Below are 25,923 nucleotides of genomic sequence, written 5' to 3' on the forward strand. Positions count from 1 at the left end.
TTGTATTGGACATGATGAAGTTAACTGAATATTAACCCAAGGACCATCCCACTTGGGATGTGACAGCTAAAGACTGTTTCCCTGTTTTAGCACCGTAATTGCTCTCTTCTTTTAAGATAATAATATCCAATCATAGACTCAGAGAATCACAGAATAGTTTAGGTCGGAAGGGACCTTTAAAAGTTATCTAGACCAACCCCCCTGCAATAAGCAGGGACATCTTCAACTAGACCAGGTTGCTCAGAGTCCCGTTCAGCCTCACCTTGAATGTTTCTAGGGATTGGGCATCTACCACCTCTCTGGGCAACCTGTTCCCATGTTTCACCTCCCTTGTATAAAATTTCTTCCTTGTATGTAGTCTAAATCCACTCTCTTTTAGTTTAAAAGCATTACCCCTTGTCCTATGACAACAAACCCTGTTAAAAAGTTTGTCCGCATCTTTTCTGTAGGCCCCCATTAAGTACTGAAAGGCCACATAAGGTCCCCTGGGAGCCTTCTCTTCTCCAGGCTGAACAACCCCCACTCTCTCAGCCTGTCTTCATAGGAAAGGTGCTCTATCCCTGTCATCATTTCTGTGGCCTCCTCTGGACCCACTCCAACAGGTCCATGTCTTTCCTGTGCTGAGGACTCCAGTGCTGGACATAGGACTCCAGGTGGGGTCTCATCAGAGTGGAATAGAGGGGCAGAATCACCTCCCTCAACCTGCTGGCCATGCTTCTTTTGATGCAGCCCAGGATACAGTTAGCTTTCTGGGCTGCAAGAACACAGTCAGCTCATGTCCAGCTTTTCATCCATGAGTACCCCCAAGCCTTTCTTGGCAGGGCTGCTCTCAGTCCCTTCATCCCCCAGCCTGTATTGATGCTGGGGGTTGCTCCTACCCAGGCACAGACCCTGCACTTGGCCCTGTTGAACGTCATGAGGTTCACAGGAACCCACTTCTCAAGCTCATCCAGATCCCTCTGGATGGCATCCCATCCCTCAGGTGTGTCTACTGCACCACTCAGCTTCTTGTTGTCTGCAAACTTGCTGAGAGTGTGCTCAATCCCATTGTCTAGGTCATTCATGAAGATATTAAACAGTACTGACAAGGGACACCACTCGTCACCAGTCTCCACCTGGACATTGAGCTGTTGAAAACTGCCCTCTGGATATGACCAAGGTATGATGCTTCAGAAAAATACAACAGATCATTCAATTAGACCTCCTTTTCCAGAAGCTTTGATTCAAATCTGCCTCTAGTAAAATAAATAGGGTGGTTTCAGCATATTCTGTAATTTGCTCGCATTTCAAATGAAGCAGGACTTGACTGTCAGCACTAAATGGAGCTATAAAATGACAGGTACTGCAGGTCAGAACTAATGTTTCAGGGCAGATCTATATTAGGAAGGTTATTCAGTGCATAGGCAGTAAAAACACTTTGCCAGAGCTATTAATGTACTACTACTATGAATGCTAAAATTCAGCCATAAGGGTGGAAGAAAAAAAAAAAAAACAGAAGCAACTAGCCCTCTTTTAAAAAAATAATCTGCGTTCTGTGGAATTCTACATCATTTTCTAAAAGAAAAAAAAAACTTACTTTCCGTTGCTTCTTTATTAACTGCTGCATCTCCTGTGCTTTGCAAGGTCACCAACATGAAATAAACCCCTTCCCTCTTCAAGAGTTCTTCATGCGTTCCTCTCTCCACAGCCTTCCCATGCTCAAACCCAACGATGACGTCGGCAGCTTTGATGGCTGACAGGCGGTGAGCTATGGAGATGGCTGTGCGGCCAAGGCGGGCCTGGCGGGGAACAACAACAGCCCCGGTCACAGAACAGCAAACAGAAAGGCTTGGAACCAGCACCGTGAAATCTAAAGTTTGGTCAAATCAATAGGACTCTTTCTAGTGGTTTCAGCTGACTTTGACTTGAACTCCATCCATAGCCTATAGATGAGCATCTGTTTGTGAGCAAAGGGAGCTGCAGATTTCTATTAATGTCCCAAAGTAAGAAAAAGATATTTTCTGTCAGTAACAATAAGATTCTATTTTTGCCTATGAAACAGCTATTAAGAAAAGCTTCTCACTGCTTTGTTGCAACTCAGCAGCAGCCCCTACAGAGCGCATTAAAAATAATTTCTGCTTTTAAAAGTCTGATTTATGCTATGCTATAGCAAACCTTATGAAGTGCTTCTTGGACAATAGCTTCACTTTCATTATCAAGTGCTGACGTAGCCATATCCAGTAGCAGGATTTTCGGGTTTCTCACAAGAGCTCGAGCAATAGCTATCCTCTGTTTTTGACCTCCACTCATCTGGCTTCCACCCTCTCCAACATGAGTATCAAATTGCTGTGTGAAGGAAAAAATGAAAATACAATAGATAACAAAAGAGTCCATTAAGCTTCCGGTGAAGACATTGGTAGAAAGTCTCTCAGATTTGTCCTGGGAGTAGACTTAAAAATTTACTGTCTTTGAAAAACATTGTTAGTGCATCAGATTCAAAGAGAGAGCCGATGAAATAATTTCCTTCAAAGAGATTTGTCCTGGGAGTAGACTTAAAAAATTCCTGTCTTTGAAAGACTAAAACATTGTTAGTGCATCAGATTCAAAGAGAGAGCCGATGAAATAATTTCCTTCAAAACGAACAACGTAATTTTTCCTTAACTGGGGTTCCAACCCCAAGCCAAAAGTATGTACTGATAAAAAGATGAAATGTACTGGTTTGGCTCAAAACAACTATATCAGCAAAAGCTGCCCACTCTCCATCAGGTGACTCACCAGCAAACTTTCCATAGAGCTGGACTTGTCTGCTGATGGCCTGTGACTCATGAACACTTGTGTCTGTGATTCATGGACATCATACTCTGGTGGCATCGGGTTCAGGTAGAGAATCAAATAAACACATAATGCCTAGATCTCAAGACCCAGGATAATTATATTCACCTGGACCCAAACCTTGTTTATTCCTCCATTTCCAGGAAATAAACAGGGACTTTTACATAGTCATTCTATGAATAGTTTCCTGGAGGCCTGGAAGTGCATAGATGGAGGGTAAAAAGTACATACTGACATTAATTAATGGTACTTGAATCCTGTCAGTCAGGTTCACTGTTATAACATGTCCCTTTGAGAAGCTACTTGGCAAAATAACACTCTAGAAAAATAAACAGCCCAGTGGCCCAGTACTATCAAATATGGGCTTAGTAAGGAGGATCCCATCGGACTGAGCCAAGCCCTGTCATGATAAGGGAAGGAACCAGGGAAAAGGGAACCTCCAGCTAAGTTACAGAGCTCATTCAAGTAGATGAGGTTGTAAGGATCGGTACAGACTGCTCAAAAACATGCTGGCCAGTAAGAATCTAGCATCTAAATTGCTTTTGGCCTGAGCAGAAACAGATCTCCATAGCATGAAAAACACTTTATTTTAAAATCATGATATGATTATTACCACGATATTGAACATTGTGCATATGATTCCTAAGGAGCTAACTCTTCTCATTTTGTGTGTGTTTGTTCGGGTTTTTATAACTTGGTGGCATACACATAGTAAGACCTAATTAACTCTAGTCAAAGGATAGGTTGCTGCCTGCTATCTGTATTAATCTGCACTTCCACCTGAGCACAAATGGCTGCACAGGGGACGGGACAAAAGGATTCTCTATTTTTCCATCAAATTCTGACAAACATTTTACGAGGCACAGCGTACCTGTGGCAAGTCCATGATGAAATTGTAAGCATTGGCTTGTTTGGCTGCTTTGATTATGTCTTCCATGGTAGCCTCATCCCGACCATAGCGGATGTTCTCTGCAATCGTGGTGGCAAACAGCACTGGCTCTTGTTCAACAATGCCAATCTGTGAGCGTAGCCACTGGATATTAAGGGAACGAATGTCATGGCCATCCAGGGTAATCTATAGAAGCCATTTAAAACACAGACACACAAAAATTAAAAAAAAAAGGAAAAAAGTGAGGGCCATTGTCCCCTCCAGTTCAGAGACAAAGACAGAATGGAAATGAAAGGCCTGTGATGCTGTGTTTCCATGACCAGTGCAAAAAATCAGCTTTCATACATAAAATATGCAATGCAGTAGCAGTAGTATATGCTAGTTCTTGGGCCTAGAAGTTGTGCTCTTTTATTTCATCTCCCAATATTTCTTTTTGCTTGGCCTCAGAAATAAAACCAGGTGGAAAGTAATCATCAAAATTACGATTATATGTTCACAATAAATTGGTTCGTTGTCTTTTATACATTCAAATACATGTCACTATATATATGATTTGTGCCAACTGGGAACACGTAAATGGAATGAGACTGTTAATAGATGTAATTCCCATTCTTAGCCAATCCATTACTAAATGGTAACTGCATATGCTAAAGCTATGTTATGGGATAATGATTACGCGTTCAATACTGTGTTTTCCAGAATGTAAAATGATTTCTCACTCCTAAATTATTGTATCTACAGGTATAGCTTTCCCCCAGATTCAGCACTGAATCTTTATTTTCTCCTAACAGTTTTTCTCTTTCATGTAATTATTTCTTATAAGACAGTTTAACATTCCCCTGAAATATACAAGAGGATATTTTGCTTATTTAAAAAATAAAACAAGTTAGGAATCTTCCTTCCCACATTGGAGAAGAAACCATGTCATCCTTTCAAGTCCCCAGGACAAGAGAAACACATTCTAGACCAGTACACTTACCATGCCATCAGTGGGGTCATAGAAACGCTGGATTAGCTGTATTGTTGTACTTTTTCCAGCTCCACTAGCTCCAACAAAAGCTGTTGTCTCCCCTGCTTTAATAACCATATTAAGGTTATCCAAAATCTGGAGAGGAAAAAAAAAAAAAAGAAACAGAACCCATCCATTCTAATTCCCTCACAGTGGTACAACAAAGCGAGTATATTCTTTGTCTTAAAATGGAGATTCACAAAATTAAGAACAAATATTATGAGGGAGGAGAAAAAAGAAAGCCAAATATTTTTGCATTGTTTGAAAAGTTTATAAATGCAGCGCACTCTTTTCCATGTCAGGCAGGCAGATTTTGATCTGTTTATTCCTGTTGTTCATCATTAAGAACTAGTCAAGTGAATACCATTGGAGAACTTGGTAATAAATCCACTTTAAAGAATACTGCACATGTATGATGAATGCCTTTTAAAGCATAAATATTAAGAATGTAACAGTGAAATTATGTAGAAAAATCTGATACTTCCTATGTTTCTGTCTTTAGAAGCAGTAGCACGCATTTGCTTGTACAATAATTTGCTTTTCCAAGGAGAATTTGTGAATTCAAACACAGTAGTAGAGCAATAATACAGCCAATGCTCCTGTACCTTTTCTTAGCATTTTAATGGGTCACATGACATACCCCCAGGGTAATGGAAGAGTTTTATAAAATCTTCCTTGCACGATTCATCTTACTACTTTGTGTCCTATCCTAGCACATGTTGATACAAGTAAATAATTGATTGAAGCTGTATGCAGGTGAATTTGTCTGAAATTACTATGAGTCTGTGTTCAGCAGCAAAGAATATGTATGGCAATGGATATATCAGAATGGTAAAATAAACAGAATGGTAAGTAGAAGAACCCCTTAATAGAATTACTTAGTCTACCTTTAAACAGAAGGTCTGGATTCTGAAAAACCAACTCTACTGAAAATCCAGAATTGCTGGCAGAACCAGGATATTTTGATTGTTTACAGAAATTGTGTGAGGAATAATTACCTTTACATCTGGTCTGGAGGGATAATGGAATGTTACATTGTGAAATTCAATTTCACCTCGTACTTTATCCAGCTTGTAGCCATCTTCTGACATGCAGTCAATGACGGGTTTCTAGGATAGAATTTATTGTGTTATTTACTTGCTGTTAAACAGCCAACACTGCTACAGTAGATAAATATTCCCATTATCAGACAAACCCCTGGCACTTCTGTTTGAACAGCAGTTGGCTGCACTGAGCCAGCAGCAGGCTCTGCCCCAGGGCTAGCAGGCAAGGGGCATGAAACTGAAGGCCACAGTGACAGGGGAGCTGTCACTGGTGGGTGGTACACGCAAGGTGAATGCACCTTCTTCTCATTTGATGCTTACTGCAGTTACCACAACCACTCAGCTTCTTTTTGCTGAACAGAACAACTGACTGAGTGAAGCATTTTGACTCAGTGAATTTATCCAGCTTCTCAGGAGTAAAATGGCACTACTTCCCTCATATAAATATTCCCCTACAGCACTGAAAAATCAATTAATTGCTGTAAATCGGCACGTTTTACCACTTTGGATTTAAAACATCCATCCTTGCACGCCCAGTCCTAAGAGCTGGAATCCCAATTTGAAATTTTCCCATTAAGTTCTTCGGGTCTTACATACATTTGGCCAGGCCGGGGTACTGTGGACTGTTACGTGTGAGCAGAGAACTAAGATAAATTTGAAGAATTCCAAAGAAATAAAATTTTCTAAGGATAGATTTTGAAGTGTGGAATACAGAGAATGAATTAAACTATAGCAATATCAGTGTTTGATAATCAAAATGTGCATGATTTTTTATGTAGCCTAACACACCGAAGGGAGTTTTAATACGAGAAATGTGTATGTTCTAAGATGTTAAGAACAGCAAAAAGATTGGTTCCTCTTTAGGCATATATCATGCTTAAATTCAGATACCAAGCTATGAAGAGAAGTTTCACTGATCCTGCAAATGGAAAGCTCAGCATGGCTATAAGTTTAGTGCCAGAAAAAAAAATTTCTAACAGGGCAGAGCTCTGCTTTTACTGTCTAATCATAAATCTAGAAATGCAGCAAGCAGATGGATCTAATTTTGTCACTCTTTCTCTAGACAGATGAAATCTCACTTCAGTTTGCTTTTTTTTTACCCTAAGGTTATCTGACTCAGCCTTATCTTGAATTTTGTGATTAATTCTTACTGTTGCAAGTCTTCTATGCTTTTAAATTTTTCTCTAAAAAACACTTCCCTTATTCATCTGTTTTTCAGTTTATTTTAGAACTACAGCTTATGAAGTGCATTTATAAGGCATATGTGTCATTGTTATTATAGAACATTGAAGGGTTACTAAAAAGTCCATTAGCATTACCACAGCCCCTCCAGCCTTCTTTATATACCCTCATGTAATCTGGAAAAGACAACCAGCATTTTAATGTGTTTACACAGCTTTTAGCAGAATAAAATTTGACCAGCAATACTAGATACTGCTAAGAAATCAGCGGTATTTGGCCAACCACTAAGTTTATCCAGATATAGAAAGGAATTCTCATCAATAAATGCCAGTGGCCCTCAGACTTTCTCTTATTTCAAATATCTTATTTTCTCTTATTTCAAATATCTATCTGTCTGGATAATATCGTGAGTAACATTTATGACTACCGTGTGACCAGTGGCTGTGCTCATTTGGTCTCATTTTAACTCGGAGTATCTCTGGGAGAGGTGACGGGGGCCACTTTTGCCACTAATGCCAAGGGAACCACATCTTTTGGTGCCATCTGGAGGCTGGGAGCTAAATGCTTACTTCAAGTTTGGCTGCAAGGTGACTATTACTTCCTCCCTGTACACTTTCCGTGGGCCAGCACTGATGAGTAATTATACATGAGGAGAAATGAGAGTAAGAAACAGCAGTAGCTGAAGTAAAATTTCATTATTCAGAAAAAGGCCACTTAAGAAATCTATTTAACATCCTCTCTGAGCCCATGCACACACCACTAGACTTTTCTATTGCACAGTCAATTTTTCTTTAATTGCACTCATTTTTCCTCATTTACACAGTAGATAAAACGACTACCTCTTGAGGCTTATTTAATTATTTTTCCACTACAAAGTGACACATCTTAGAAATCCATTACTTACTTTATCTATTGTCTCAAAAATGTTTGCTGCAGCCCCACGGCCAGTGGCAAAGGCTTCCAGACACGGAGATGCCTGGCCGAGATTTAAAGCTCCTACTAAAACACCAAAGAAAACCTGAAGAAGTGGAAAAAGAAATTAACAAAATATGACATCACACTTTTATTACAGTTTAGAGCTTAGGCAAATCAAACTACAGTGGCTTAATGGCTTCTTGTGGATCAGCTGAGCTGCAGTGATTCACTATATGAGCATAATTAGCCCACAAGAAAGCAAACAAATACATCTTAGAAAGAATTTTCACCGTCTTTCACAACTTTGCTTCCAGGCTGACGTAAATCAACTTATCTCATATTTGCCCTGACCTAAAAACGTGTGCACCCAGGTATTTACTGAGGTAAATTTACTGACGTGCCACCGAAACACCACACATATGAAATGTGGTCTGTTTTTACAACAAGGAGTAAGCGGCATTGCACTGTAAGTACAGCTTATTCTTCTCAATGCTAATATACCAGGGTGTGCCTGTCAGAATGAACAAGTTTTTTCCTAGAATCTACTCTGCTTTATTCCTCCTTAGTTTTTCAGTTATAGAGGTTGTTTGGCAGAGCAGTTTATAAAGATTTGGATAACATCTTTGGTGTCAGCTTTTAGTCCATTTTTTGCTTTATTGTGGCTGATAGTTTGCACATTCACCCTGAGCACTGGGAGAACTGGTATGTAATCCTTTGTTGTAGTTTGGCAATACCTGAGAACTCAGCTAAGAAGCAATCAAGGACTCAGCTAGCCTTTTGGATACAATACAAACAGCAGCCAGGATAAATGGGCAAGGTGTATAAGAAAACACTACTGTTGAGAAAGAGATAAAAGTACACAGGACTCAGCTTTCCCTTGCACTATAGTGATGTTCACTGAGAAAAGTACCATGGCTAAAGGGGAAGAATCTACTGTATACATACTGTGCACCACAAACATCTACACTGTGATGTTTGGATCATGCCATAAGTTCATACTCAGCTTTACTACAAACTACTTTTCTTGTGTGAATGAGTCCCAAAGCAATTAGGTTATATACAAGCCAGAATCCATCATGAACATGAGGGAGCAGGTTCTGTACATTTGTTAGAAGAAGGGAAGGCAACGCCTAGTGTATCTCAATGCAATATGGCTGGTGCACAACAGTTCTTCAAAGACCACAAAAAACATATTTAAATGTTTTTGTATCTACAAACCCTTCCTCCCCCCTGCTAGACCAAAAGTGTATGGTAGAGAACGTGAAGTACAAGAAAGTTGACTGGAAACTGAGAGAAGAAGGGGAGCGTGAGGGAGAGTCTCTCCACTGACAGCTACAATTTTTCAGCCACAGGGTAGAGCCCACCATTTGCCATTTGGAAGCACTGAGCTATAGTTACCATGTGCAAGGCAAAGAAATTGTCCTCATTTTGTTTTTCACAGCATTACTTTGTACCAACTACTGGTGCGAAGGGCAGTTGCAAATGATTTCCTGTGAGGGACATCCTCCTTGAACAGGATGACTCAATTTTACAATGTTCTCAGAGTAATTTACCAAGCTCCATTTAACAGGAAGTTTTGCACTACAAGCTGCTGGTGGTTGGGAGCTCTCATGGAGTGCAACAGCCAGAGAAAGATCAGAAATAGATGTCTCATCAGAACACCCAGGACTTATTAACATTCAGGAAAAATTTACCTGTGGTCTAGATTGGAGCTTGCCATTTGGGCAGTCCTGGCTTAAAGCAAATAACCAAAATATCTGTAGATGTTCTTTTTATTGCATTTATGTCATCAGTGTCTAAAGCATCTACTCTGCAGAAGTGGATGCATGAATGCCATGCATGTTAGTAAGGTTTTACCTACAATGCAGGAGCCACAGCCATGTGGCTGTTTATCAACATCTGTGTTTACAGGTACTTGGTCATCTATAGGGCTGGTGCAATTAGCAACAGAAAATGGTGCTTCAAAGGATAGAAGCTGTTCAAGAGGGAGAGGTTAGATTTGATAAAACTTTCTTTGGTCAGAATTCTCTTTACCATAATGAGCTTTTCCATCACCAAGTAAGATCTTCAGAGAAGCCAGAAGCCACATGCTGACCCATAAAATGAGAGTTAGTTTCAGGCCTCTGCCAGTTGTGTAGCAGGCTCTCAAATGAAAGCATTATTCTGATCTCAGTAGGCAGCATTTCAAATATTTAAAATAAACATAGATTTTTTTTTATTCTTATCCAATTGTGCCATATATTTTCATACACATACTGAGTAATGATCTTTAAAAGACACATACAGTGTTTGTTACCACTGAGCCACCAGATATCAGAACACTACAAATATGTGTTCCAGAATCAATACTTTAAGAAACAGTCCAGAATAGTTGCATCAAGCTAAAATGGGTACCTGCAGGAGAGTGCCAGGTGAATACTCTTCTTCTTCAAGGACAAGTTTAGAGCCATACCAAAAGGCTAATGCATAGCACAGGAAAATTATGAGCCACATGTAACCAGTGAATAATCCCATTATTACTCCTTTTCGAATTCCCCAGCGCTGAGCAAACACCAAATTCTTATCATATCTGTAGAAAGAGAGAAAAAATAAAAGGGGATGAAATTAATTTCATAGAAAATTCAAAAAGAGCAAAGACCAACAAAATGAGGCGTCTTCAATGACTGGCCATGCTACAATTTACAGAGGGTCCACATAAGGTGGATACCTCTCACTCTGAAGTGAGAGACCACTGCTTAAACCAGTAATGCTCCCAGATGATGAAATCCTTCTGGGTTCTAGAGTAATAAGCACAAGAAAAGTCACACTCACTCCAGATACCTCACCATGGGGTTTGGGGTTTTAGCAGTCTGACACAGGATTTGAGACATGCTTCAGAGCACGTCCTAGAGCCATGTTATGGTTTAAATAAATTTAAGAGAAATTTGCAGCTTAACATCATAAAATCATTGTCTTGTTGGAACTAGTTCTCTTACTTGAAAGTATCCAAAGTTTTCAGATGTGCTGCAAATGTGATATATCAAACAATGTTTGGAGGAAAATATGACACTATGTTCCTACAAGTTGAAATGACTTCAAGATAGTATTACCGATATTTTATTTCACTGATTAACCGAATTATGAAACTGGTTTTGCATATGTCATGTTATTTGAAACCTAAATTTCTGTAACATACATGGATATAGTTCTCAAAGCTGACAGATGGACATTGCTGTAGAATTTAGAGACCAACTGGCATAACTCTGAAGTGCATTACAGCATTTCACTGCTACAGGAAAAAAAGAAAATGGAGGCCTTACAATTTGTCCAAACAAACCTTTCAACTTCTTTCTTCTCCCCACCAAAAGCAGCCACTGTTCTGATGGATGAGAGCACTTCATCGGCCACGGCTCCAGCTTTTGCATAAGCCTTTAATTCCCGGCCTGTCAGTTTTGCCACAGCCTACAAAAGCATGAGAAGTGCTGGTTACACCTGAACAGTAGGTGCAGACAAGAACAGCAGTAAGCAGTGCTGGCTGTCATGACCTCTGCATGAGGTCACCTCCTCTGCTCTGAGCAGGCTTTTATTAGGCACACTGCACACTCAAAGACTTCTGTCTTCTAGTATTAGGACGAATACCTCTGTAGCACATGTTTTGCAGAACGGTTATCCCCTGGGCCAACAGCTGTGCTCCAGGTAGCTCAAAAGAGCAGCTGACAGCATCTGCTTTCCCTCCCTCCCTCCCTCTCTGCTGCTAACTGTGATTAAGCAGACTGAGGGTTTGTGTATGGTGGGAGGAAGGGGGAGCTTAAGCAGCAAGAGCAGCCCTTTAGCCGCCATGGCAGAGCCCAGCTTCGGGAAGAAGAGGTAATGGTCCTGATGGGGCAGGACAGAAACAGATGTGGCCACCACTGTGCTTTCTTTGTTTCTTGGGCTGACAGCAAACAGGTCCCTGGACAGCAGCCCACAGCACGCTGGATTGCAAAAGCTTACTTGGGCTAAAAAAATGTTTAAATTAATGGAAAAAAATGTAGTCACGTACTATTCTACAAAAAGATAACACATTGGGTTGGGAATGACATATTACTAGAAATTGTAATGTGATTATTTTCTTTCTCTCTTGCAATACCCTGCCCGAGGCATCTGTTAGCCACTTTTGGAGACAGGAAACCATGCTAGATTGACCTTGGATCTGTTTTGTTTATTGTAAAAAGCAAAGACTTGGGCAGGAAAGGCTTGTAAGTAGGAAGCAATTAACAGTGGATATGTGAAAGAAAAGAGATGGGAACAGAGAAATAAGAATGGAGAGAGGGGGAATGACAAGCATACAGGGGAATGAGCTCAGAAAGAACTTGCAAATGAAGGGAAGAGACATTTTGGGGTTTATTTCATTCCCTGCCAGGATTCTACTCTCCCACTTCACACTGAGTCATTATCCATGCCATCTACTTGCAGCCAGTGCAAGGTGCTAAAGGAGGGCAGGAAGACAAGAAATTAGTCAGAGTTACATCAGAGGTTTGACAGCAAAATGACAGCAAACTGTTCATGACGTGGAAGAAGTGAGATAGCCAAAGGGCTGAACCCACCCAAAGAACAGAGTGTGAGAGAGTTCAGAGGAGGAGCAGGAACTGCCCAGCCCTGCTGGGTGTAGGAGAGGAGGTAAGAGGGCAAATGATCCTGCAGTTTTTCCCTCTTCACTGTCCTTCCTCTGCAGAGTGACAGGGAGTTTGTAGGGAGCAGATGGAGAAGCAGAACAGGAACAACTGGGAGAGGACGCAGCAGCTGCCAGGAGCAGGGACAGCTTGAGGTAAGTTTGAGCATTTGTTTTCAACTATTTTACAGCTCTGAAACTTAATCATCCCTAAAAGTCCCTAATCTACATAGAGAAATCAAGCCCCATGTGTAGTAACCATCTAAACCAGGTGTGTAATACAGAGAAGATGTAGGCCAGGGTCTGATCTTGGCAACCATAATATCCATCTACAGGGCCCATAGAAGGTATGCTTACACTCCCATCTTAGAAGCAGGATATATCATTCCAGCAATCAGAATAAGCAAAGCAGGAGCAAAGCCCAGCTCTCCATTCCCCGACTCCCCGTGCTGCTGTGACCATAACCTGCCTCTCTTGACTTCAAAAGAGTGTAATAGCCTTCTCTTCCACCGGTCTTCCCAGCTCTATGGCATGGCCTTCCTCATCATACTTCAACACAGACCTCTCACAATTCACTTACCAAGCCATAGATGGCTGCTCCAACCCCCAGCAGAGGGCTGACTGCAATGATAACCAAGGTCAATTTCCACCCACTGACAAAGCCCAGTAGGAATCCACACACAAAGGTGGTTATGCGCTGGATAAAGATTGCTACTTGGTCAGCAATAGCCTCATTAATTTTGTTAACATCACTGGGGAAAAAGAAAAAAAAAAAGAGAAAAAAAACCAATAGAAACCAACAGAAGATTGGTAAGCATATCTTTCATTTATGTCCCAGGTCTTGGCCACAGTTGGGTTAGTTACTTTCCCTTGCAGGGGGCCCTTCCTCACCCCTATTCTTTCCACCATCATGCCTTCCAAAAATCCTGGGCTACAGTGAGAAAAGCTGGTGCTTTTGCAATGGCAGAAGGCTTTTATGGATTGATACTGTGGAAAAGGTACTGTCTTTTACCAGGAAAAGTTGTCCTGCCAACAGGTTCATTCACTATATGGTTCTTACTACTGTGCCCCCAGCTTATTCCCAGAAGGGGCAACAACTATCCGATAATGGAAAAATGGTATAGCTGACACAGCACCCTTGCCATCATGGGGCACTGAAAATGTACCACACAGTCTTGCTGAGGGGGCAGGGAAAGGTAAGAGGTCTGTAAGTGTATTAGTTCTACCTTCCCCCACCTCCTGGTTCCTCTCTCCACCCTTTCAGGTAGTTTGCTCTCTAAATGGGAGAGTGCGAAAATTGAGGAGGCCTTCTCTATTGCCAGAGACAGAGGGAAAACATGACAGCTCTATCACCCGTGGGACAGTGGTGCAGTAGTTATCATCATTGGACCCCCAGGCAGCTGCAGAGTCTGTTTGCTCTCCCTTATGCATTGCCAACACAGAAAAAAATATCTTAAAGCAAAACAGTCCTTATACTTCTGTCACTCTTGGCTACTGCATCACCCCTGAGATCAGAAGAACTAGAATAAATAGGAGCAAGTGGTGTTGAGATTTAAAGTGCAAAGTTGTTAGCTCATTGACCTATCAAGTGAAATTACAGTCCTCTATTGAAAAAATTTAGAAGTGTCGAGTTGAAGAACATATTTATATTTCTTCTGGAGTATGTTTTTCGCAATCAGGAAGCTTTTTGTAGGCACAGGACAACGTTGTTTGAAAAAACAGGGAACTATGTGTTATTTGTTAGAGAAATACATACTCAGTTCCTGCTTTTTGCCAGAGAAATTCTTCACAGCAACTTACACTTGGCATTTATTCTTCATAAAAAGAACACCACACAAAGTCATAGATAGCACTGGGTAGTGAGAAAAGGCAAATAAAATCCCCTTCAACTACAGAAAAATCATCTGCAGATGTGACTACTATTACACAGGCGCGACTGAGAACAGGGAGCCATCTAGAGTCAGCGTATCCACCTCACTGCTGCCTTCAGCCTGTAAACAGGAACCACTGAGGAAAGGAGCGAGCCTTAAACTCCGTCAGGGCTAAATGTTTACCCAGGATAAGAAGGTTTCTCCATCTACCTTGGGTCCCTTTCTAAAGGTAGGTGCTTGTACCTTCCTTAGCAGAAGATTAAGCAAGGCTCACTCTTCTCTTTCAAAAGCCAACAAAAGCAAACTCTGCCCCTAATATAATCTTCCTTTCTGGGAAGTGAGAAAGGGTTCAAACCCACATCTCCAGCCTCAGGGGAGTGTGCAGCGGCAGCCAAATTATAGATTACTGTGAAAGGACTGGGCACAGGAGGAGAAGGGAAGGATAGGACAAGCTGGCAAAAAGACTCTACTCCAAAACCTGGCAAACACCCCCCCCTCGCATTTACTGATAGACAAGGGAAATAATTGTGGCTTAACAGTTATGGCACTCAGTTCAAAGATGGGGGAGATAATCAGCCTTGTCGCTGCTCCCAGGAACATAGCTGTATTTTATATTAGAAAGGTGTTTGCCAAATGCCTAGTTATTGGCACTCTCTTGTGTTTGGAAAAAAAAGGGGAAAATATTCTCTGTAGCACGTTTTTTCTCGATTACTTACTCAGAAATTCGGGTGTTCAGTTCTCCTACAGATGTACAGTCAAACCAGCCTATATCCATTCGCATTACTTTCCTGAAATAAGCTTTCCTGATTTTCTGTATCTGACGAGCTGCAGCCATAACCCAAAAGCAGATCTAGGAAGAGCATAATGTGGTTTATAGATTACAGTAAAGTCTTTCTACTCCCAACAAATGGGAAAAAGCAATTTGGCTATTGATAAAATTAATATTCAGGTAAAATACATTCTAGCTATGCAAACATGATAGTTGTTTTATGCCTTTGTTCTTTAAACAATCCAACAATTTTATAAAGCCTCTGGATGAAACATTTGTCTCAGTTCTGATAGGCTGGGAAGAGATGCAAGTTAAATTCCTTGTGCTGTTACATGAATGTCACACAGACAAAAAATTTTCTATCTACAGCTGTAAGTCATATAGGGATGGCAGCCATCCTACCTCAGCAAAATTTTGGGACAGTTTTTAGGAAGGTGAACAAGTGATTTTTCCAATTATAAAAAGTTTCAAAAGAAGTGGACCCTTCAGCAGATTATGCAGGAATCATCCAAACTTGTCGTAAGGATTGAACCACTGCTACAGAATATGTAGGGTATGGTTCCTCTTGAACACTAGTTTTACACTAGTAGTAGTCTGTAATACTTCTACAATAGAAACACAGGGCTCAATGTAGTTGAGATGCCTACTGGAAATCTGCATGCCCTTCAGCTATTATTTTGGGAGGGCACGTGTACAATTAAACAAGTATTTCTTGTGGTGTGAAAGGAGCAGCATGCATTCATCTCACTGGGTAAAATGCATCCTTGTACAAAGGTATGCATGCATAAATCCAAGGAGGTCTCAGATTGCCAGAGCTAACCTATTTCAGCCAATAGAATGAGAATGGAAAGTGTCTGCTCTGCTCAAATGGACAGCTGACTAAGTAGTTAAAGGGAGCATAATTCTTATAAACTTAATTATTTAGTGATTTAAACTTTTAAAACAAAATGGGGAAAAAAATACTGACTTGGAGGTATCCTAACAAAAAGACGGCACAACCAATTCCTCCATAGTAAGCTGCAAACTTGGTCATTTCTTGTTCAATGTCCAGCAGCCTGGGGGGAAAAAAAAAAAAAAAAAAGTTAGGAATACTGTTTTAAGATTTTTAATCTGGTGTTTCTTCAAGTTAGAGTCACGTGAGCTGGCAAGTCAGCTTGTTTTGCTAACAGAGGCGTTGTTTCCCAATACTAAGGCTCTTGCTAGCAGTGGCTGGTTTGCTTGCTCTGCCTGTGGCACAGGGGCAGGGCACGGGCAGGTACCAGGAAATGCTCTGCCATCCTGGAGCAACCCTGAAGTCTCTGAGAAACAGCTCTTGTTTTGTGCTATTATACCAACTAATAACACTCAGATTTAAACAATGAGAAACTCTTTAAACTCTCTTTAAACAGAGAAATGAGGGCTGCCAAAGTCAATTAAAGTATTATTTTGTACCGTAAATTCGCTAATCTGACATGATCATTTCTTTTAGCTCAAGTAGGACTTAAATGATTTCTAATATCAGTCAAGTGCATTAAGTTGCTGCTATTGCATTTAGATTACTTTGAAATAGGCATTTCAGGTCATTATCAGTTATGATTTTAGACAACTTTTTAAAAATGTTCTGCAGACAGCAAATTTTATTCTGTTTACCCACCAGAATTTGGTACACTGAAATTTTAAGCCAAAAGGGAGCACTATGCACCTGGCCTGCTGTCTTGCAAAAAATAATCATGGAAACAACTCAGGTGCCTGACACAGATATCCAGTACCATTTTTAATGCTCTAATGCATCCTACCTGGTGCATAGCTGCTGCTTCAGAGGAACAGAGATCTGTAGCAATTCCTGTGTTGTGTCTGCCAGCCCCATCTCGGAGGGGACTTGGAGCAAATAATTTGGCCCTGGTCATCTACATCTAGGAATGCAAATCACTTCCCACGTGCTCTGAATTTCAGAGACATTTAGACAAGTAACTTTTAATTCTAATTAAATACCTAATTAAATGTCATTCAGAGATGAGAAAATTCTTAGAATAATGCACTGAAAAACAAGCCTTAGAAAAGGTTACAGGTTCAAATTTGTCTTTGACAGATATCTGTATCTGAATGAATCATCTAGATTCCATTTATTATAGTTAATGGAAAGAAACAGGCACTCTTATAGGGCATTTCATCTACCTGCCTTAGACATCTCCCATAAGCTGAGATAAATTGCATCCTAGAAGTGCTCATTTCTCTCCAATGACTAAAGTTTAGCTAACTTGCTCTGAAGTCAGCAGGCACCTATGAGTACAGAAGTCCTAACCAGAATGACCAGAAGTCATTGCCTACAGTGTCACTAAAGAATACAGATTAATGAACTCAGATGTGTAGCAGATAAAACTGTTACCAGAACAATCATCATCAAGAATATCCTTGCTGACATCTATAGCTGAAAGACCAAGACCCAGATTGACCTTCTGTCCCTCCAAGTAATATCTCTGGCTTAGAAACAGAGCTCTGAACAAGAACCATGCCCCTTTTCTGCCTCATGGACAGAAAATGTCAGGTTTAGAGGCTGAAGTGGACTTTCATTAGCAATACGTTCTCTGACAAGCCGTAATAACAAAGAAAAAGAGATAAATACATCTACTACTTACCCACATCTTATTGTGGCATTCTTTTCATTCTGATGAATAGTACCATTAATCCACACTATAGTGTTATTTACACATGTCTTGTTTGGGTCTTTAAGCTCTTGCATTTCAATGTCATATTCAATAAATGTGTCTGCCATTGCACCAAACACAAGCAACACAGCTGGCTGGGCTGCTCCATGAACAATAGCACAGAAACTACCAACAGCCATCATTAAAATTTCCGTAGATGAAGAAAATCGGAACTAAAGAGACAGGAAAAATATATGGTCTCTATGAGAGGAGGTCTTCATGTTGGTCGCATACTGACAAATCATTAATCAGGTGGATCACATACAAAATCATTCTTTAAATTTCAGAATTAGCTGCAACACATACATCAGACAAATATTTCTCTCCAATCTAATCTAATTGCACCTGTGATTACAGCCTCATAAGTTATTATGAGCTCCCTTTTAGTTGACAGCAGAATCTGACCATGTGAATGAATGTATTATCATATAATATTAATAGTTCAATATCATTCCACATTATCATCATTCCAGAAACTAGCTAAAAGATTACGAATAATAATTGTAATTCATATATATAGTCTGCTTTGCAGATTTCCTTTGGGGATGGATGGAGAGGGAAGGGAGAAAAAAGCCTTAGGGCATTACGTAGAGCCTCCGAATAGAGTTAGCCAATTTCTCAAAAGTCTGGGATACTGTGGTAGAAAGGCAGCTAAGTGTCTCACATCAAGTTCTCATTATTCATATTCTAAAACCTGTTGGCTGATCCAGGCAATTGTGCCTTGGCTCTTAATCTGGGAGAAATACATAGAAATATGACGTAGTGTGCAGTAACAAAAGGATCAAGCTAAGTCCCATTACCTTACATTTGCCATGGGCCAAGAGCAAGCACACATGCAGCTGTTGACTCGGCTAAGACACAGTGACTTAAGTTACTTTTGTCATGATTACGTGAAGTCTGATTCTCAGGTTGAAGTCATGCATAAATATATTGACCAACCTGTCCACATAGAATATCAGTACCAAATGCTATGTATTTTAAAAATAGGAGTGTAAAGAGAAATCATAGCCAGCTGAAAAACCTGTCCAGGTTCTGTAGTTGCTATAATATGTCTAAGAGAAGAAAGAGTGGGAATTTGGAGCACATATGGAAAAGAGATATTAGGGCAGGGGCAAGATAAAGGGAAAAATAAGTCAGTTAACACAAAAGAGAAATAAATAAAAGGTCTTTCTACAAAAAAACACGTATTCTTGTATCGTGAAGAAAACCGTAGCAAACCCTGGTCATAACAAGTCTAGGAATTCCCCCAATTAAAAAAAAAAAAAAAAAACCCTCACAGAAAATGCACAAATATATGTTATCTAATCTCTCAGCACATCTGATGCAAACGTACTATGCTTACCAACTGCACTTTAGGACTTAAACATCTGTGCAAAACAGGCTACAGAATTCAAAACCCCTCTGCTTGACCAGACATAGCCCTCTGTGTGGGCATATTCTCTTCACCCAACTACGAGCTGAGGTACTTAGCCAGGCACAGTACAAGCCACGTGGATGTAACTGCACTAGCCCAGTACTACAGTCAGGACCATATTAGTCTGGACACAGTACAGATTTATAGCCTAGACTACATGAAAAACTGAAGTAATAAAATGTCTTAGCTGCATGCTTCTGGGTTGGACATCTCCCTACTATATTAATTTTTAAATTTTGGTGCACCCTATGGGATTTCAAGACCCATCAAAGGCTAGACCTACCTAGGAATGCATGATACTAGGTGCCTAGGATACTAAGTTTCTATAGTTATCAAATCTTCCCATGGAAAAATTACAAGGGAGCTAATTATCTGCCAAATATCACACAGCAAATTTTAGGCAGAAATTAGAATGAACCAGGGTCACCTAGATTCCTGCTGTGCATCTTTACTCTTTTCCCCATATCTACCTGTAGGTTCAATATAACATGTTTACTAGACAATGATGACACAAATATCAATAATCAATACCAAGCTGACAAAATGACAAATGGTTCTATTAAATTTCCATTGACTTTAATGGCAGGATTTCATGCCAAATGGTTGAATCCTTAAAAGTTTGGCTTAGTCACTGCTATTCCCCAAAACAACCATATAGATTATTGTCACTTATTCTGCAGCACAATACACATAAAATATTTATAGCCATTGGTCTCATTACCAGCTGAAAGAAGCCAATACGAATACTGTTTTCTTTCTTCTTTGATGACCTTCAAGAACAGAAAAGAAAGTTATAAACTTGCATTTTAGTACATATTCTGTTCTATATGCGAAGATAGTAGAGGGAATTGAACTTCACTCACTTTTCACTTTCCTTCTCGATAAAAGGTTCTTCATATGTATAGAAATTCCTAGCAAAAGAGGTAAGATTTTACATTAATTCTTTTATTCTCTTGGTTACTTCTCTGAAATTACATTTTATTTGAGACATTTTGCCCAAAATTTTAAGAGACCAGCTGTTTCCTTCAGATTTCTTTGGAACCAGAGATTTGATGGTTCTTTCCAATTTTAGACAGGGACTAAACCAGAAGTTAGGTCAAAATGATCTGAATCTTTATGCTTTGTTTCATAAACAATTCCTCAAAACACTGTTGCTATAATGTGAATTGTAGGTTCTTGGAGGTCGATTAGAGAAATCATTGGCTAGTCTTTTCTTTAATATAGAGAAAGGTCCTGTTCCCATTCCCTCTTATACTGCCTGTATGTTCACATATGTCCACAGCAGCAGCAGAATCTCTCACCCTACCACACAGGTTTTCACTCAGTGGTCAGATTATGGGTTGCTATTCTGTACAGTCAGTTAAAATATAAAGAACTAGTTGCACCATTATAGATGGGATCCATACTATAATACATAATAGCAATCATCAGCTGTATACATTCAGTGGTGAATGAGTAGGGATTTTGAATTTGGATTATTTTGTTTTTAATAAAATTAATTCAAGTTTTATTTGTCATGAACAGTTTTCAGAAACCAGATCCTAGAAAGCCTGAAGGAAGCTTCATATGTACAGTAGGTAGGACCATATGTGTGTTACATGAGGAAGTCCAACAGAACTTGGGTTTCAAGATATGTGCAAGGACCATGGCAGATCTTGATTACTGGGCTGCTGCCCTCTGAGATGGGCAACCTGACAAAGACAAAAATTAAGAGACGCTCTTCCTTCTTCATTCTAGGAGTAGTTCTCAGACTGTGTACACTGTGTCAGAAAGAGCTGGCACAAATTATAGCCCCATTAGGATGTCCAGTTTGCTACAGAGTTGTCCCAAGATTTAGAAGAGGGAGGCTCTTTACCCCATTCAAATCTGAGATTTTAGCTGAAGGTCTCTAAGTCATTTCAGCTTTTAACTATCTAGAATTCTACACTTAAATCTTAATATCTGAGTTCAAATGATGCAAGCTAATTCCTTCTATTTTAAAGTCTTACAGTTAAGCTTTAAGAAAAATTAATAAAGATTAAAATTCCTTAAAAAAAAAAATCATTTCTCAAACTAAAAGCACAGAAGAAAGATAAATTTGAGTATCCAAAACATTTGCAGAAGAAAAACCATAGTTTTCTGCCATTACTCTTTGTTTTTAAAGATTTCTAGGACTGTTTTGGTCTACCTGTATCAAATAAGGCAGTAAACTCCTACAGAACAGCTTTTCATTAAATACCATATATTCAATTAATGCATCAATTTGATCCAGTGACATTAACTTCTTTCCTGAATATTCCTAGAAATACTGATTGTTCCATTTGTGTACATGACTTACTCTGATTTCTTGAAGCTGTTACCTGTTAGGAAACATAAATGCACAGTCTAGTTAATGATTATTGTTAAAGTACATAATCCTCTGTAGACATGTGAAACACAAACCCTAGAAGCCCACGGGACCTAGTCATTCCTGAGTTATAAGCAACTTATTCCCACTGATACATCTAGCCAGGGACATGAACTGACACGTGTCCAAAAATTCCTCGGGAAATTTATATCAATTTATGCCTGCTTTCTCTTGAAGAAGTAGTCTCAAGTTTTTAATACCCCAGATGACAAAATTCTTTTCTCTAAATACATTATTCAGGACTATTGCCAAAAGTCAACTCATGTTCATTGCAGACTGTTTGCTAGTATTCAATTAGTTCTCTTGGACACTGTCTCATCAAGCAATACCACTCTACTTGCAGTCCGTGCACGCTCCCTGAAAGGAGGAGCGGTAGCTCTTCACTCCTGCCTTCCAACAACTAAGAGACTGCAAATCCTGTGGAAGACGGGCAGCTGTGGCCCTGGATGGTAAGATGAACTTGTCACACTGAAGTCTATTCTCGGGATAGTCTCTAAGAAACCATAGCTTAGAGGGATGGAATTATACTACAAGACATAATCATGCTGTAGGGAAACTCCTTAGTCCCCAGAACAGGTCTGGATTTAGCTCCCTTTCAAGAAGTGTTGTACTACCTAAAGCACAACTTGTGTTTGCAGGGGCCTCAAGGAAGAAGTGTTGTCGTAAGGGCTGATGTAGAAAGCATACACTGTACATCACTTGAGATGACAATTAATAGAGAGCTATTTTTCTGTATACAACACAGTTTGGATAATCTAAGGGCACTAGGTGTATGCACCTTTCTCATTTACAGTGCACTGGGCAGCTCAGCATCAGTTTCAGAACCATGGTATGTTTTTCACACAGTCTTCCTTCCCTCACATCTAGTGACACAACACTGAGCAATCATAGGCCTGTCTCACAGACCAAACATAGAGGAACTTTGCATCACAATTTACAGAAGGTGCAAAGAAGTCACTGCAACCACAAATTGGGCTTCCACCATTTTCCCACCCAATGGTAGAAGGCTATTCCACTCTCTCCAGGGTTTTGCATTTCTCAAGGCAACAATGTTAGATGGAAGTGGTCTGAGCTTGAGACTAAAGGAACAGCTGATTACATTTCTTTTGAGGGGTTAATAAGATAACTTTATTTAGCTTTAGCTAACAATGACTATGTTGGTTTTATTTTGCTCTGTTTATTACTCAGGGATGAAAAAAGAAAAGTTTCTTTCAGTAAGGGCACGTGTCTATCCCAGGAATGTTTTAATTTCTAAAAATATTATTACAAAGAATCATTTGGTGTTAGAAAAGAACTGATTGTGAAGGAAAAAGAAACATCTGGTTGCAGTTTTTTGAAGTTTGACAGCTGGTAACCGCTGAAATGGTTTGAAACCATTCCTAGAAGACTCTCTGGGGTTTATTGGAAAAAATAAAGTTTAAACAAAGTTTCCTCTGCCGTCTCGTAACGGAAAGCGTTTTGCAAAAAAAAAATGAAGGAACTGGCTACTAGGAGGAAAAAGGGGAGGAACAAAAGAATCTAGTGAAATAGCCTTCTGAGTCACATCAATTTAGAGTGAAAAATAAGCATTCTTCAAAGATGAAGAAACCCTAATCTATGAACTTGAAGAGGGAAACAAGAGTGTATCAATGCTATTCAAAAGCACAAGGAACTGGGGGCCCACTTTTGTCAGCCAGCAGTTTTTAAGCAGGAGGAGAATTTGCAATGACATTACTAATGCTTAATTTAAAAGAAGGAAACAGATGAGTAACAGATCACACTGCTAAATTGAAAAAGTAGGAAAAGAGGACAGAGCGTGATTTTCATTGAAAAGAAAGGAAGGTAGGGAAAACAAAATAACTTATTAACCCTACAGAAAGGAGCTATAGTAACCTTTGAATGCTCAAAAAATTTTGAAAGAGGAATTAAGTTATTTAAGAAATTTTACAATTTGAAAAAAAACACAGAATCAAGGAAAAGCTGAAGAACATTGCCAAGAATTTGAGTTTTTACTGGTATTGTGAGAACATAGTAAAAGTTAAGCCTGAGGAAATCAAGCAATGAAAAATTGTACTCAAAAGGCTCCCAACTAAAGCTGGCTCTTAACTATACCTACAGATGTGGTGTTCAAGGGTTGATCCAGTGAGGGCTAATTCTTACTAATATGTACAAAAAATAGTTATTGAAATAAACCTCACTAGAGATGACAGAGCAGAAGAGATCAATCGGCAGAATGCCAGTGCCAGTATGGTTTTAAAGCAATGATGTTTGCTTTGGGAAAGGTGCTCTAGCAGTTCAACAAACTGCTCTCTACACTAGGCAGAAAACACAGTGCATTTCCAAGGAAACTGAGAAACCAGAGGCAAACTCACTTGGATAGGCCCAAAAAAACCCCAAGTGTGAAAAGAGGAAGAGCTTTGGTCCCAATTGAAAGTCTTTTGCCAAAATCCTCTAGCAAGTAAAAGTGACAAGTACATAAGACAAACTAAGAGACAAAAAGCAACCCCTCAAACCAGCTAGATAGATCTGGACAATGTGGGAGCAGTTCTAAGTGAATGGCTGGAAGAAACAAATAGTTTTTTGTCCCAGAAGTAGAAGGACATACCCTTTTACCAATTCGCTCTCTTTTCCCATCATTCCTCCCCCCTCTCCACCAATATTAGAGCCCACAATGCCCCACGCATTGAAACTGCCTTCAGCTAGCCTAAATGAGAAGTTTTAAAAACAAAACAAATCACAGCTGTAAGGGGAGAGGGAAGATCTGTTTGCCTTCAGCACACAGATGGCTGCTCATTCCAGCAGGAGGCAGAGCCGTGTGCCGTGGCAGCAATACACTGGGGAGAGAGCAGACTTTCAGAAAACGTTCACATTGGTTTCTTTCACGGTCACGGAGCTGAAGTTGCTGCTGCTGTGTTGCAGGCTTTAAAATCAGCTGCAGACTCCAGTATGCCAGCTCTGATTTTAAGAACACACTCTAGTTATTCGGTGAATAATTTCCTACGCTATCTTCTTACCAGCTGTAACAATGGATTTGAAGTTCCCAACAAAAACCAGACCCTTGAATCTGTTGAATAGGAGATTATCTAGTCTAGGAGAGTAGACTTTCAGCAACATGAAAGAGATTTGATGAGTATGGTTAAATCCAAAGGAATTCTTCAGCTAACATGGAGAGACAGAAGTTGGGAACGTAACACCTGCACGTGAAGCTCTTGCTCAGTTTCTAATGTCAGACCAAAAAAAGCACATGCATTGTCTTCTAACAGAACAGCTGCTTTTATGTTTGCAGATATCAATCATTCTCTACAAAGATAACCACAATCAAGGTTTAGTCCAAGCTTGGGCTGAATACTCCAAATGTCTTCAAACTCTGCTGTTATGCCAACAGTTATATGAGACATCCTATTACAGACAAAGATTGGAAGGAAACCCCAAACCCAAACACAATTAATGATACTAGACTGAAATACAGATTTAGCATCAATCAACAACTACTAAGTTTTAAAAATAAAAACAAACATCACAGATCAAGTTATAGCTGGGCCACTGTGCTAGTATATAGCAGGGAGAGAGGCTTGAAGAGGGCTGTCATTAAAAACCAGTCTTGAAATGTTTGATTATCTGAAGTTTCATTACATACATAGTTATGTGAAGAATTTTATTGCATGCCACAAGTTTTAACCAAAGGTAAACGTATGGTTCCCATGGAACAAAAGAGGCTGAGGCTGGTCTGCCTTAAACCCGAGCTCTTGTCTAGGCAGTGGAAAATAAATTCACTGTAACTAAGTCTGGTATAGTTTGCTTTGATTTCTTTTTGTTGGTGAAAAATAGTTCCGAGAGAGGGACTGTCTTTTGATATGAGTCTTCAGTTTTCTGGAGGTAATCTGTCATAAAGTATTTCAAGTGAAATAAAACTGCGTAGTCTTTATCATTATCCAGCTTGATTGTTCTAACAATACATCTGATGAATTAAAAGGGGAAAAAAAGACAACAGAACATAAAAAGCATCCCTCCTCCTCAAGCTGTGTTTTGTTCAGAGCAGACCTAAGAGCACCTATTTTTGTGATGAAGCAGGTGAAATTGGGAGTGAATACCACATCCGTAAATCCCAATAAGGCCTGTGTGTAGAAGACAGGCTATTTTATGCGTGGTCTGAAGCATTTGATTGAGTCCTAGGAGAATGTTTTTAATGAAAGCTTAAACACTTGAAGGATTAGGCCACAGCTATCAGAGAATTTGAAAATACAAAATGTATGTATATTTAGGCAATCTATATGAGTGCTGGAATCTTTTTATGAACCCTTTCTACTCTATGTGAGGAGCAAGTACGTTGCATTATATTGC

General features: G+C 39.7%; 2 protein-coding genes across 6 annotated transcripts in view; one reads left to right on the forward strand and one right to left on the reverse strand.

Moving 5' to 3' along the window:
• ABCB11 (ATP binding cassette subfamily B member 11) overlaps nucleotides 1-25,923 on the reverse strand; it is a 49,975-nt gene that overhangs the window by 17,876 nt on the left and 6,176 nt on the right. Inside the window, exons 3-17 of the mRNA XM_014954484.1 lie at nucleotides 21,535-21,556; nucleotides 20,081-20,128; nucleotides 19,939-19,987; nucleotides 17,735-17,976; nucleotides 16,087-16,174; nucleotides 15,067-15,200; nucleotides 13,060-13,231; nucleotides 11,166-11,290; nucleotides 10,244-10,418; nucleotides 7,839-7,952; nucleotides 5,708-5,818; nucleotides 4,680-4,805; nucleotides 3,683-3,886; nucleotides 2,155-2,325; nucleotides 1,577-1,778 (exon numbers count right to left, since the gene is read on the reverse strand). Of these exons, the coding sequence (XP_014809970.1) occupies nucleotides 1,577-1,778; nucleotides 2,155-2,325; nucleotides 3,683-3,886; nucleotides 4,680-4,805; nucleotides 5,708-5,818; nucleotides 7,839-7,952; nucleotides 10,244-10,418; nucleotides 11,166-11,290; nucleotides 13,060-13,231; nucleotides 15,067-15,200; nucleotides 16,087-16,174; nucleotides 17,735-17,976; nucleotides 19,939-19,987; nucleotides 20,081-20,128; nucleotides 21,535-21,556 (1,983 nt within the window). The remainder of the gene's footprint in view (nucleotides 1-1,576; nucleotides 1,779-2,154; nucleotides 2,326-3,682; nucleotides 3,887-4,679; nucleotides 4,806-5,707; nucleotides 5,819-7,838; nucleotides 7,953-10,243; nucleotides 10,419-11,165; nucleotides 11,291-13,059; nucleotides 13,232-15,066; nucleotides 15,201-16,086; nucleotides 16,175-17,734; nucleotides 17,977-19,938; nucleotides 19,988-20,080; nucleotides 20,129-21,534; nucleotides 21,557-25,923) is intronic.
• DHRS9 (dehydrogenase/reductase (SDR family) member 9) overlaps nucleotides 1-25,923 on the forward strand; it is a 46,557-nt gene that overhangs the window by 3,969 nt on the left and 16,665 nt on the right. For 2 of the 5 annotated variants that reach the window (XM_014954493.1, XM_014954494.1), the window contains exons 1-2: nucleotides 14,380-14,579; nucleotides 21,947-22,052. Coding sequence is in view for 1 of the 5 variants with exons in the window: in XM_014954491.1 (XP_014809977.1) it covers nucleotides 1,973-1,982 (10 nt within the window). In the remaining 4 variants the exon portion in view is untranslated. Of the gene's footprint in view, nucleotides 1-1,055; nucleotides 1,160-1,687; nucleotides 1,983-14,379; nucleotides 14,580-21,946; nucleotides 22,053-25,923 lie in introns of those variants that run through there. The other 3 variants (XM_014954491.1, XM_014954496.1, XM_014954495.1) reach the window with 3 other exon arrangements.

The sequence above is a fragment of the Calidris pugnax genome, unplaced genomic scaffold, assembly GCF_001431845.1.
Source record: "Calidris pugnax isolate Ruff unplaced genomic scaffold, ASM143184v1 scaffold103, whole genome shotgun sequence".
Classification (NCBI taxonomy): Eukaryota; Metazoa; Chordata; class Aves; order Charadriiformes; family Scolopacidae; genus Calidris; species Calidris pugnax.